We start from the raw sequence: 13,803 nt of genomic DNA, 5'->3' as shown, positions 1-13,803 counted from the left end.
AGAGTGGGAGCTTAGGGCCCAGAGGTCAGGGTTCAAAGTTCGGCTGACCCCTGGCAGCCATGTGACCACAGGAGGCAAGGTGGAATCTTTGAGCCTGAGAACCCTCCCGTGTGAAATGGGAAGTGTGTCTGTGTGTTGGTGCTCTAGAGACCAAGCACAGTCCTGCTGGTGTGCCCTGCACAGAGCAGCCACATTGAAACACAGCTGCTAGGCGTGCAAGGCTGTTATCATTGCCTAGCTGGGGTGTGTGCAGAGGACGGGCGCCTGAGACACAGCCCTGCCTGTGCCGAGCTCAGCACAGATGGGCTTGGCTAGAGAAGCCCCTGCACACGGATGACACACGGGATTCCTGGGTCCCACCAGTGTGGGCTCCAGAGCCCTCCTGTCCCAGGGGCTCGTGAAGTCCCACCCTCCCCGCAAACAGGCCAGCCCCAGACTCGGGCTGGTTACCTGGCCGGGAGTCCCAGTGGACCTCTGGGCTCCACTCACTGGGCCGCCCCGAGAGCCCTGTGCCCTGTGCCAGCCGGGTTCGCACTCGGGCTACATAGGCGCTGCTGGGTATGAGGTCCTCTGGCTCCAGGACAGCCTGGGAGGAGTTGGAGTAGAGGGTGGCAGCCTCCTGTGGGGAGAAGGGCGCTGGAGGAGGCTGGGCTGGGCTGGGACCCTCTGGGCTCAGGGCAGAGGTGGCCGTGGCTCCCTACCTCCCAGGAGTCCTGAAGCCGCCGGTAGACCAGCTCAAACTCCACGTGCAACTTGGACAGCCAGAGGCTCTGGGGGGCCTCAAGGTGCACCCTCCAGGTCAGCAGGAAATGGTCCCCAACATCACTGACCTGTAGGTCCTTGGGCGCAGGGGGCTGGACTAGAAGGTGAAAAAGTAAAGGACAAGTCAGGGGTGGGGACCAGTGCAGGGCAGGAAAGAGCCTTCATGGCCCCTTGGGTGGACAGGCCAGGGCACCTGGCCCAGCGTTATAGGATCGAGTGTGAGCATGAATGAAGCTGTGCAGACGCTCTTCATACGTGATGTAAGCTCAGTGAGAGTGCCCACGAGTAAGCTAAATCGAGCCTCCATCCATTCTGAGGCTCCTCCTTCCCCACAATACTTATTTCAGAAATGAAGAACCTGATAGAGGAAGTGATATGCCCAAGGTCTTCATATGTGGGAACCCCAGAGAAGATCAGGTACAAACCTCTCCCCTTCCCTGTACCTCAGAGCCTCCCTGGTTCATTGCAAAACTCTGTGGGCTAGAGCAGAACTCACTCCTGACTCAGCGCATGTCCTGGAGGCAAAGGCCATGCTCCCCCATCCAGTCCCTAAGCTGTCCCTGTGCCCAAGCCACAAGCTCCATGGGCAGGGATGCTGACTGGCTTGTTCACTGTTCTCCTAAGCTATGTACGTACTTAAAGGGGAACAAAGTCATCAGTGAACTGTCTTTATTTTCTTACTATGATTGGCAAATATGGCCCTAGGTCCAGGAGCTCTGGTGGCACAGTGGTTAAGCAGTTGGCTGCGAACCAAAAGGTGCTGCTAGCTGCTCGATGGGAGAAAGATGTGGTAGTCCGTTTCTATAAAGATTACAGCCTTGGAAAGCTTACGGGGCAGTCCTACTCTGTCCTACAGGTTTACTGAGTCAGAGTTGACTCAATGGTGGTGAGTTTACCCTAGGTCTCTTGGGTGATGCAAAAGATTTGCTTTTGTCTATTAGCCTAAAGGTTGGTGATTCAAACCCTCTCAGTGAGCTGTGGTAGAAAGACCTGGCAATGTGCATCTGTAAAGATTACAGCCAGGAAAACCCTGTGGAGTGATTCTACACTGTAACACATGGGGTCACCATGAGCTGGAATTGAACCCTCCACTTCAGATTCCTGGGAGGTGAAAGTGCTTTGCACTTGACCCAAAGGTTGGCAGTTCAAACCCAGCCAGAGATGCAGTGTGTGTCAAAAAGGCCTGGAGATCTGTATCCGTAAAGGTGACAACCAAAACCTGCCCATGGAGAAGTTCCACCTTGTTACATATGGGGAGAGCATGAGTGGGAATTAACTCAATGGCAATGGGTTTGAAATTCTCCCTGGGACAAGCATCTTAGCTCCCTGGAAGGCTGGAGCCTCTCCCTCATCTGGTGGCCTTTCCTATCCACCCTGCATTCCCAATGGCATCTGAACACATCACACCCCTTCAACGACTGTCCTTGGCTTGAGAGTGAATTCTAAACTCCTTTGCAGGGCACAGAAGTCTCTTCAGATTCCTGTGCCTGCCCACCTGCATCCTCTCTTCTCCCACCACGCGGCAACCCTCTAGGTGATGCTCCACAGGTCACAGTGACCAGTGGTTTGCCCAGCAGCCACGCCTTCCCCATCTCCAGCCTTTGTTTCCTCTACCCAAACAGCCAGCCCCTCCCTGCTCCTGCTTCCCTTCAGATCTCACTGCAAAGTTCTTTCCTCTAGAAGCCCTGTCCTGATACCCCGGGGGCTCCTTGCCCTCGGCCCCTCTGCATGGGGCACACTTCTGCCTCCAGGAAGTGTTATCACCCTCACTGACTCTCCTGATTCCCTGTCTCTTGTTGGTGCACTCTGAGCTCCACTTGGGAAGAGACGTTCTCAGCCATCAAACACATGTTGGAAATATTGTTTGAAATGAATTCACGATGGCCTAACTCACCCACTCTTCCAGGCAACAGCTTTGTGATGCTGGGGCAAAAAGAGGCAGGAAGCAAAAGCCAGAGACTGCTCCCTTGCAAGGGGCAACTAGTAGCCCAGTGTCTGGGACCCAGGATGCTAACATCAGACGCTAGCAGCTGAATAGTCGTGGTAAGTTTCTTCACTCTCTCAGCCACAAAATGGGGTCACAAAATAGTGTACAATTTCAGATATGATTTTGAGGACTAGATAACGTTGAACGATGTTTCCTGAAGGGCAGCCACCTGCATGGTTGTTGCCACCTGACTGTTAACTTTTAAAAATGACCCTGCATCTTTAGTTTGAGTTCATTCTGAGTACACATATCATGGAACCAATAAGACTGAGAGTGAAGTGCTGTTGAAGTCCTTCCTAACAGAAGTCAAATACAGCCTGGCTCTGTAGTTAGCAATGGTCCTCCACACTCAACCAAGACCAGCCATCACTTCACAGGCTGCTGAGGACACACAGGGAGACCCCGGGACAGCTCACACTTGTGGGAAGGTGCTGAGCCCCATCTCTAATGTGCAGGAAGCTCTCGACAAGTCTCATCTACCAGTGGTGGGACTTTGGGGAAGTTACTTCACCTCTCTGGGCCTCGATGCCTCATCTATAAAATGGGTTGTTGCAGAAGTTGCAGGAGGCCATGTTGGTGAGTGAGGTCTGGAAGCTGTAAGGTTTCTATAGGCAGGATGGCTCTTCCTTAAGGGAAGGCTTCAGGGCTGGGAGTCAATGGCCTGGCAGGTGGTGGGAGTAGCCGGGACAGGAGGAGGTTCCTTTGATGAGAACCTCCTCAAGCTGTACTGCTTCAAAGCCTCCATGGTGAGGAGACCCTCTCCTCTTCCCTCAAGTGAACGAAATCCAACCCCAAGCCAGTGTCTCCACCCCTTGAAGATCCTGATGCTCTGACCTATCTCCTGAAGCCAGACCACCCCTGGTGACCACCGTCCAGACAGAGGATGAAGCCCGGCCGGGAACCCCAGGCCCTCACCACGTTGGGTCAGATTAACAGTGAGCTGGGTGGCCAGAGGCCTCTTTGGTTTGAAGAAGAAGTAGTCATTGTCAGCGATGATGAAGAACTTGTGGGGGATGACACATCTTCTGTACACACAGGGTGGAGAAGGGCAGTCTGACCAAGGCATGTCGTCACTGAGATCGCAGGATGCTGGCTTTGGAGAGGCGCTGCCAGGAGAGGACATGCGTTAGCTCAACGTGAATCAGAATCACTGTTCAACAAAGACTCACAGAGAGGTTCTCATGTGCCACCCTGTCCAAGGGCAATGGCCAGCCTGTGAGCAAAGCATGCGCCAGTCACTGCCTGTGGAGCTGCCTTCCTGGTAGGAGACACATGTTAAACAACTGGATGAAAGATGTAGTATGTCAGATGGAGAAAACAATGTATAGACAAAGTGAGGGAAGGGCTTGAGGAGGCCAGAAGGTCTGGGACGAGGGATGCCGTGTGACAAAGGTGAGACATTTAGACTTGAAGGAGATGAGGGAGGGAGCCATGTACATTCTTGGAAAAGGGAAGTTCAGGAAGAGATAACAGCAAGTGCAAAGGCCCTGGGGCAGGCCCAGACTGGAATATAGCAGTAGTCAGCCAGTATGTAGGAGGCAGAGTATGTGATTTGGGGGAGCTTTCCTTCTGAGGGTGTCTGTCCTAGGCTGAGGGTGGGGATGGGGGTGTGGGGTCTGAGGAAGGTGGAGGAGGTGGGCTGGAGACCTCCAGGGAGCAAGAGAGAGAAAGTGACCATGAAGGGGGAGTGAGGAGGGGCAGAGCTGATGCCTTCTAGGGGACAGCCTCCATGGGGAGGGTCTCCCTTCCTGGAGACTCTGTTGTTGTTGTTGTTATGTGCCGTCGAGTCGGCCCCGACTCATAGCGACCCCTCCTTGGGTTTCCAAGGCAGTATCACTACGGAAGTAGGATTGCCCAACCTTCCTTCCGAGGAGTGACTGGTGGGTTTGAACCGCCAGCCTTCTGGTTAGCAGTCAAGTGCTTTAGCCACTATGCTACCAGAGCTCCCCTGGAGACTCTAGCTAGACTTTTTTTTTTTTTTTTAAATACTTATTTTATTTTATTGTTGTTGAGAGAATAAATACATAGCAGAACATAATCCAGCTGACAGTTTTACTTGTACAATTCAGTAGCATTGATTATATCCTTCGAGTTAGGCAAGCATTCTCACCCTGCTTTTCTGAGATGTTCTTCCCCTGCTTTCTAGATTTTTTAATTATCTCTGTTATGGCCGATTTGGACTTTCACCAACAACCCAAATGATGTGGGGACCTTCCTCGATGGCATATGTGGGAGTATGAGAAAGGGACAGACTTCCAGGTGAAGAAAGTGGAGGGCCCCAGGCAGGCAGAGCCAGTCCCTCATGTGAGGCCATGACAGGGCCCTTGGTTTCCACATCTGTAAAGTGGGAATCTCATCCCTGCCCTGCTCGCCTCACAGCCCGGAAGAACTAAGCAAAGCTGTGTGGGGTGATGTTGTTAAACTGTGATGGACAGGGATTATCACCATCACCACCAGCATCAATAACAACAGTCATGTATTCAGCCCTTCCAGAACCCAGATGTCAGGGGCCAGGCTTGTACCTGGCTGGTAGAAGTAACAGCCAGAACTCTGGCAGGGTCTCCTCACCCTCAATCTGCTGGGCAGCCCCCACCCCAGGCTGACCCTGGACCTCTCTCTACTCTCTGTGTCCCTTGGGGTCACTCACTCGTCCACTTGGCGATAGAGGGTCACATTGACGAGCCGCTGGGCAGCCTTGGTATCCGCCCACCTGCACACGATGCGGCTGGTGTAGTCATTGTAGCAACGCAGGCTCTGCAGGGGGATGGCCTCTGACCAGGAAGAGGCAGGAGAGATCACCCCTCTCTCCCTCCTGGTGTCCCTCATCACCTCCCCTCCCCACTCCCCTGGGTGTCCCATGGTGGGCAAGAGTATCCCTGATCCTGTCCAGGCTCCTAGATGCCAGACAGGTGGGCGGGGGACTTAGAAGGAGGTTTAGGGGTGAGCAGCCTGGCTGTTAATCACTCCTGTTGATGGACAGCACATTTCCTGAGCCTTGCTGTGGGCCACTGCAGCAGTCACAGGATGGGGACATGCATCAGAGAGAGCCCCAAACCCACCCCCAGATGCAGCCTGACAGAGCCCAAACCCTGGGCCTCCAGCCCTGGCCCCTCCAGGCAGCCATGAGAGCTCTTTGGGTGGGGATCCATTCTGCTCCAAGAGCCAGAGCCTCATCCCAGCAGGACCTCCAAGCACCAGGAGGAGGTGGCTGGGGCCAAAGCCAGGAAGAGGATCCAGGCAAAGGGCCTGGCAGGAGCAAGGGTGCAGGGGTGGGAAACGTGGGGCACTGCTCAGAGTGTCTGGTGTGGAAGGAGGGGCAGAGGGAAGCCTGGAGGCCCGCCTGGCGGTCAGAGCCCAGAATGCCACACTGAGACCTGAGGGCAGAGAAGGGATAGGACCTGAGAAGGCTTCACCAGGAGACCAGAGGAAGGACAGCAGGAGTGTGCAGGTGGGGAGAGGAGGGACAGGGGAGAAGGACGGAGGGCCAGGCAGCTGGGAGGGAGGGCAGGAACACTGTGCCTCTGGGAGCTTCCTGGGGATTCCGTGGAGGGGTGGCCTCCCCCAAAGGGCCCAGTATGAGGAGTGGGCAGGGGAAGGCAGGAAGCAATGGTGCTCACCTTGGGCTCCCGCCATGCTGGGCCCCCGGCACAGAGCCAGCAGGATGATGGGGATCAGCCCCCGCATCGGCATCATCTCCCTGGTCAGCTAGGATGAGCAGGTGGCCTGTGCAGGTGAGTCCTCACTGTCTGGGAAGCTTGTGATCCTCTCTGACTGGGGGCCAGGCTTGGCCCATGTCACTGGCTCTTGTGGGCCCTCCTCTGAGGACTCTGTCTCCTCTGGGGCCTGAAGAAGGAGCTGTCAGCCAGGAGCTGCCCTCCCCGCTTGTCCCCCGAGGGACTCCATGGTGATGGGGGAGACCCTAGGGATATGACCCAGAAGTCTGGGTTGCAGGCCCGGCTGCTGCCTCAGCCTGGTACTCTGGGAGAGTCCCTTCACTTTGGGCCTCTGTCTCCTCATGCGTGAACATGAGAAACATGGGCTCTATGCCCTCTGAGTCAGAAGGTCCCCTTCAGGTCATGTGGCAGTCATCCATGCAATGCCCTGCTCACGGCATTGACAAGAGGCAGCGTGGCTTTTATTAATTTCCCCAAGGCCTCTGGCCCACATCACTTTTGGGGAGTCACTGGATGTGTGGCAGCATGTGGAATATCACACACAGACAGACAACCTCAAACACTCAGACTCTGGTGCTCACCCCACCCCCTCCATTTACGGTCATCCCTCCCACCCCACCCTCAGAAATCCAGTTCCCTTTTCTCTGCACTGGGCTGGGGATTTTCTCATTTTCTCTTCCTTAGGCCTGGGAAGTACCAAGTAGAGTGGAACTAATGACTGTGGTTCTTGTCATCCAGAAAGATTATCTAAACTCGTTCGGGTAAGCATGATCTGGGCTCGACCACCCTGAGCTCTAACACAGCCTTTGCCCCTGTCTCGCTGATGGTCTAAGCTATATCACCGATGCTCCTTGCACCTCACTTTCTGCATCCAACAAGTAGGCACACATATCTCACATGGCTGTCAAGGGAACTAAATGGGATGCTGTGATTGGAAGCACTGGGTATACCTTCGAAAAAGGCTAAATAGAAGGGGTCCCTTTTGTCTTTCTTCCTTCTTCCAGCCTACAATTTGGAATGATGGTTGGAGTGCCAGCAGCCATCTTGGACCATAAGGTTCCTTGAGGGTGGAAGCCATATGCAAAGATTATGAGACAGAAGGAGAAGGGTCCCTAAGACACTGGAACAACTCCAGTAGCCTAAGATCACCCACCTTGGGACATCTTTTGTGTGAGGGAGAAATAAACTTCCATGTTGTTTGGGGATTTTCCACGGGCAATCAGCAATAATAGAAGAAAGCATCACAGACCTTGAAATGATACAGTAGCCCACCAAATGAAGAGCAAGATTCATTTTTATAAGTGCCATACCTAGTAATACACTGGTGAAATTTCTAGAAAATTCTAGAAGCTTCCAGAAGAAAACTGGAGAACAACAACAAACACGTTGCCTTCAACTGAAGAAAGGTTGGATTGGCGTGGGACTTCTCATGAATGACCCTGAACTCTAGGTGATGATGTCTTTAAAATACTGAGAGTAAATGCATTTAAACTTACAATCATATAACAACTAAGTGTCCTTTAAAGGTCAAGGGCCAAGGGGGAAAAAAAGAAAAAAAAAAATTACAAAACACAAAAATTTCAAGCAAAAAAACCCCCACAAAACCACACATTTCAATAAAGTAACAACAAACAAAAAAAATTTTCATATCTTTTCTGAAAAAATTAAAATTACAGTAGAATGTATTTCAGGGGGTAAAATAATCCATGAAAGACAGATACAATGCTAGAATCACTGTTGAGCAGAGAAACCAATAAGACTTGCAGTTAAGTAAAGAATAATTGTTACTACATAAAGTAAAAATAAATAAATAATAATGTAGAAGTTACTATGGAACTTATAAGGAGCTCTGGTGGCATAGTGGGTAAGACATTTGGCTTAGAAGGTCAGCAGTTCAAACCCACCAGCTTCTCCACAGAAGGAAGATGAGGCAATCTACTTGCATAAAGATTTACAGTCTTAGAAACCTACTGGGGGTCACTATGAGTTAGAATTGACTTGATGGAAGTGGGTATGAAAGTTATGGAGGTGGAAAGCAGAGGAGTACTGGAAGTTTGTTAGGGATCTAGTCTTGTTTTGCAAGAAAATATATGTACCAATATGTATATTAAAAATATATGTATGGGAGCTCTGGTAGCATAGTGCCTAAGACAATTGACTGCTAACCAGAAGGCTGGTGGTTCAAACCCACCAGCCACTCCTCAGAAGGAAGATGGGGCAATCTACTTCTGTAGTGATACTGCCAGGTCCGACTTGATGGCACATAACAACAACAAAAACATTAAAAATATAAGGGTGGAAAATTATTAAGAGTGAGGGGTGAGCACAGGGGTAGAAGAATGAGAGAGAGCAAGAGAGAGAAGGAGGGAGAGGAAGGGAAGAGAAAGGAGAGGCAACAAACACCTTCTCACTCAAAATAAAAGTGTACAACAAAATCCCTAAGCTCGTGAAGAAATCTAACGGTTGGGATAAAAGATGAAAATATGAAATGCAAAATAAAAATTCACTCTGTTGTTGTTTTTATGTGCTGTCGAGTCGGTCCCGACTCATAGCGACCCCTCCTTGGGTTTCCGTGGCAATATCACTACGGAAGTAGATTGCTCAACCTTCCTTCCGAGGAATGGCTGGTAGGTTTGAACTGCCAGCCTCCTGGTTAACAGTCAAGTGCCTTAGGCACTATGTTACCAGAGCTCCCCAAAATTCACTCTTGTTGTTGTTGTTGTTGTTATGTGCCGTCAAGTCAGCCCTGACTTATAGCGACCCCTCCTTGGGTTTCCGAGGCAGTATCACTATAGAAGTAGGATTGCCCAACCTTCCTTCCAAGGAGTGGCTGGTGGGTTTGAACCGCCAGCCTTCTGGTGAGCAGGCAAGTGTCTTAGCCACTCTAGGTAAAACAATTTCATAGAGCAATCTGACAAAGATTTTTAAAAGAAGAGTGCATCATGACCAATTAGGGATTTTTCCAGAAATGCAAGAAGAGTTAAGAGGAAATCTAATCCAGTAATGGGAAACATTAACAGATTTTTTTTTTTTAAATGACTAGTTTAGCTTGGTAAATGTCTCCCAAATATTTGATAATATATAACTCATTCCTGAATAAACAAACAGACAAATAAACCTCTTGGCAATTGAAGAGTTGGAGGAAACCTTTGCTTTGCAGGGTCTACCAGAAATCTGTGACAAATGTCAGAAACAAATGGAATCATCAGTGCCTCCTCATCAAAGGCACAGACAGGAGAAGGCTGCCCACTAATGCCATTATCTCCAGTGGCCAGTATCCCCTAAACAAGTTCTGAATTTAATGCAATCTAATCAAGATTCCAAAAGAACTTAACAAGCTGATTCAAAAATTAAAACAAATCAAATATGGGAGACTTGCTCTCTAATAGAGCAAGAAAATCAATTTACTCCATGTGATCCAGGAATACAGCTGTATACAGGTAGAACAGAAACCATTAAGAGAATATAATCAAGCACATGCAGGAATTTAGAAAGTATTAATAGCATTTCAAATCATCACGAAAAAGGCACACCCCGGTGACACTCCAAGCCCAAGCTTTTGCCACCATCCCAGACACCCTCTTTGCCAGGACAGCCAGACCACCCCAGTGAGCCCTGGTCAGTCCCAAAGCCCTTGCACACCACCCAAGCCAGAGGGCAGCGCCCCCGCTGTCTCCTTGCACACTGGCTGCCAGAGGCACCTGGATTTAGTTCCTCCTAAGAGCAAAATCCTAATCCTTTCAAGTCCCCAGGGCACAACTGTCCCCAACAAGTCCTTCCCGGCTTTCCCTGTCCCTTTCCATCCAGGGTGGCTTGAACTATCCCCTGCTCCCCGCACAGGGCCGCCCCAGCCCCTGCAATGCAGCCAATACCTCTGTGGAGGAGTAGTACGTCTTAGCTGGAGTCTCTGAACAACAGTGAGCCTGAGTGCTTCCTATTTATGCTGACGTTGTTAGGAAACAGAGAACCAGAATGAGGAAGCAATGCTAGCTCTGGCTAACTCTTCAAAAGCATCACCCAGTTTCTTAGAATAGAGGGAAGGACACTCACTGTTTTGCATGTCTTATTAGCACAGCATATGATTTTCTTTTCCTGTTGAGCGAAACAAAACATGTATAAATTGTTGAATGAAGAACTAATTTGTTCTGTAAATTTTCACCTAAACTACAATAAAAAGTTAAAAAAAAAAAAAAAAAAGTTCTTTCCCTCTGCTTTGCCTCCCTATAAATTCCTACACATCCTGGAAGTTTCAGCTCAAACTGGGCCTCCCTCAGGCAGCCTGCCTGGATTGTCCCATGTACATAAAGAGAGAGCAATAAGTAGTGGAACAGGTGAGGGTCCAGAGCCAGGCAGACTTGGGTTTGACTCCTACTTCCACTATTTCGTAGAGTGTGACCTTGTGCAATTGATCTACACACAACTTACCCAAGCTCAAGCCCCTCACCAGTTGCTTACACAAATGTATGTGCAAACCTGGAAGGACTTTGGAGGGAGTTAGTTAGATGCCATGTGGCAAGCGCTTAGCTCAGACCCCAGCAAGTGAGAGCTCACAGCCAGGGTTAGCAGGCATGCTTTTGATTCTTCTGGGATACTCTGTTGCCTTGTACCTCCCCACACTGTCCTACAGTCCCCAATGTTTATGGCTATCTTCTCCCAATACTGTCTTCAGGACTGAGCCTATGTCTGGATTTCTCTCTCTAGAGCCTAACATATGCCCTGGACAGAGAAGGCTTCCAGTAACTGTGCATGGAATGAATGGGTGGATGGATGGATGGATGAATAAGTAACCCCCATGAAAACATCAGGGTTGGTATTAGGACAAGGTGTATGAGGCACTCAGATGGAGTGCAAAATTTAAATCTCAGTAACCAAGATAAATAATATTGTAATGCTGTATTGCAAAAATGTTGGTGATTATTGGTTATTGAAATGCAAAAGTTGGAAACAAAGAAGAAGTATCAGTGGTTGGAAAATATGGTCTTGGTGATAGAAATTATGCTGGAGATCGTATGATAGAATTTTGCAAGCTTATTCATTGCAAATACCTTTTTTCAACAACACAAACGGTGACTATACACATGGACCTCAACAGATTGAATACACAGGAATCCGAACAACTATATCTGTGGAAAGAGGCAATAGAGAAACTCAGTATCTTCAGCCAAAATAAGGCCAGGAGCTAACTGCGGAACAGGCCATCTATTGCTCATATGGAAGTCCAAGTTGAAGTTGAAGAAAATGAAAACAAGTCCATAAGAGCCAAAATATGACTTTTACTATGTCCCACCTGAATTTAGAGACCACCTGAAACATAGATTTGACACACTAAACATCAATGACCAAAACCCAGAAGAAGTGTGGGATGACATCAAGAACATTGTATATGAAAAAGACAAAAGATCATTAAAAAGACAGGAAAGGAAGAAAAGACCAAAATGGATGTCAGAAGAGACTCTGAAACTTGCTCTTCAATGGAGAGTGGTTAAATAAAATGGAAGAAATGACAAGATAAAAGAGATGAACAGAAGATTTCAAAGAGTGGCTTGAGAATTCAAAGTCTATTATTACATTGAAATATGCACAGACTTGGAGTTAGAAAACCAAAAGGGAAGAACACGCTAGGCTTTTCTCAAGCTAAAAGAACTGAAGAAAAAAAAAATCAAGCCTCAAGTTGCAACATTGAAGAATGATGCAGGAAGCATCAAAAGAAGATGGAAAGAATACAGAGAGTCACTGTACCAAAAAGAACTGGTCAGAGGGCAAGGAAGATGGCATCGTACAGAGAGCCTACATGTTTAGTCCTTCTTCCAACTGAGATTCTGAGTAACTGGGTGAAGCAGATAAAAATAATGATACTGGAGTTATGAACAACTAAGGAGAAGATAAAGTATTAGATTCAGTGAAGGTGAAGAAAGAAAGATTATATGATTGGGAAAAATAAATGAGCCTGTCTAGCCACAGGAGATGGAGAGGAGTCAGAAATACCAAAAGGGTGGAGGAGGAGGGAAGGAAGGGGGGGAATTAGAGAACCCACAGGTGTTGGGGACTCAGAATAGCCACACGGCAAATTTTTCAAGGTGAGCTGGGGCTCTGAGTGAGAACAATAATCTTACCAGGAAACACATCAAGAACCCCCGTGGCTTGGACTGCTGTGGAGTCCAGAAGGGTGTTGGAGAAAGACAAAAACTCCCTCTAAGTAGGTGGAGCCCTGGAGCAGGTGCGTGGCAGTGGGCTCAGATCCAACTTTTGGTGACACTTTATGGCATAGAGTGGATCTGTCTACTGGGATTTTGCAGCTTGTCAATACATGCAGAAAATGGTGGCCCTTTATCCTCTGCAGAATCTGTCGGCTTTGAACTGTGGGTCTTTGATGGACAACATGATGTCACCTTCAGCAGACAGGGCCTCAAAAGGACCTAGGATTCCCTGCCTGTGCAATATGGAAATCAAGGAAAATACTAGAAGAAGCTGACAGGGTGCTCCTTTTCCACTACAGTCAGAAGCAGAACCATGAAAGAAGGTGAGTCAGCAAAATCCTTCCACACATTTAAGTATCCTTATACATTTAAGTAGGAGCTCTGGTAGCATAGTGCCTAAGGCACTTGACTGCTAACCAGAAGGCTGGCGGTTCAAACCCACCAGCCACTGCTCGGAAGGAAGTTTGGGCAATCTTACTTCTGTAGTGATACTGCCTCAGAAACCCAAGGAGGGGTCGCTATGAGTCAGGGCCGACTCGACAGCACATAACAACAACAACATACATTTAAGTAAATGTGAGGAGAAACAATCAGAGGGACTAAGATAGTACTGCGAAAAACTCCAAGGAAAGGGTTTATAGCACAGCCCCTTCATACCACTTGTAAAAAGAAAAAACAAAACAAAAAAATCAGGCCAGCCTCAAACCTACAAGATAATGAAAGAACTATTACTTCAGGGAGTGTGATGGTCTACAGACTGAGGGTTCATTTCACTACATAGCATCTATATCTTGGATAAACATACTTTTTCTTTTTTAAATGCATTACTGGACTCCAGGGCATGATAAAATTCTCTAAGCCACCTTTCCTTTCCAAACAGAACCAAAACCAAACTAAATTAAAAACAACAACAACAGGAAAAATAAAAACTAATGAGCTGAAACTTGAGTGGTAAGCAAACAGGAAGTGTGGTGTCAAGTTTGCTGCCAGTGTAAATGCTGTTGTTGTTTGCCGTCGAGTCGGCCCCGACTCATAGCGACCCTTCCTTGGGTTTCCGAGGCAGTATCACTGTGGAAGTAGGATTGCCCAACCTTCCTTCCAAGCAGTGGCTGGTGGGTTTGAACCGCCAGCCTTCTGGTGAGCAGTCAAGTGCCTTAGGCACTATGCTACCAGAGCTCCTGTA

The 13,803-nt window shown here is 48.8% G+C and overlaps 1 protein-coding gene across 1 annotated transcript in view; it reads right to left on the bottom strand.

The window, feature by feature from the left end:
- Positions 1-6,442, bottom strand: part of CSF2RB (colony stimulating factor 2 receptor subunit beta) — a 14,257-nt gene extending 7,815 nt beyond the window's left edge. The window contains exons 1-5 of the mRNA XM_007941626.1: positions 6,367-6,442; positions 5,397-5,520; positions 3,665-3,855; positions 702-859; positions 330-619 (exon numbers count right to left, since the gene is read on the bottom strand). Coding sequence (XP_007939817.1) covers positions 330-619; positions 702-859; positions 3,665-3,855; positions 5,397-5,520; positions 6,367-6,442 — 839 coding nt within the window. The remainder of the gene's footprint in view (positions 1-329; positions 620-701; positions 860-3,664; positions 3,856-5,396; positions 5,521-6,366) is intronic.
- Between the last annotated feature and the right edge of the window lie 7,361 nt (positions 6,443-13,803).

The sequence above is a fragment of the Orycteropus afer genome, unplaced genomic scaffold (genome assembly GCF_000298275.1).
Source record: "Orycteropus afer afer isolate SDZICR_OR568_19922 unplaced genomic scaffold, OryAfe1.0 scaffold00083, whole genome shotgun sequence".
Lineage (NCBI taxonomy): Eukaryota > Metazoa > Chordata > Mammalia > Tubulidentata > Orycteropodidae > Orycteropus > Orycteropus afer.
The sequence above is the reverse complement of the archived record's forward strand: the minus strand, read 5'-3'. Positions and strand labels throughout refer to the sequence as shown.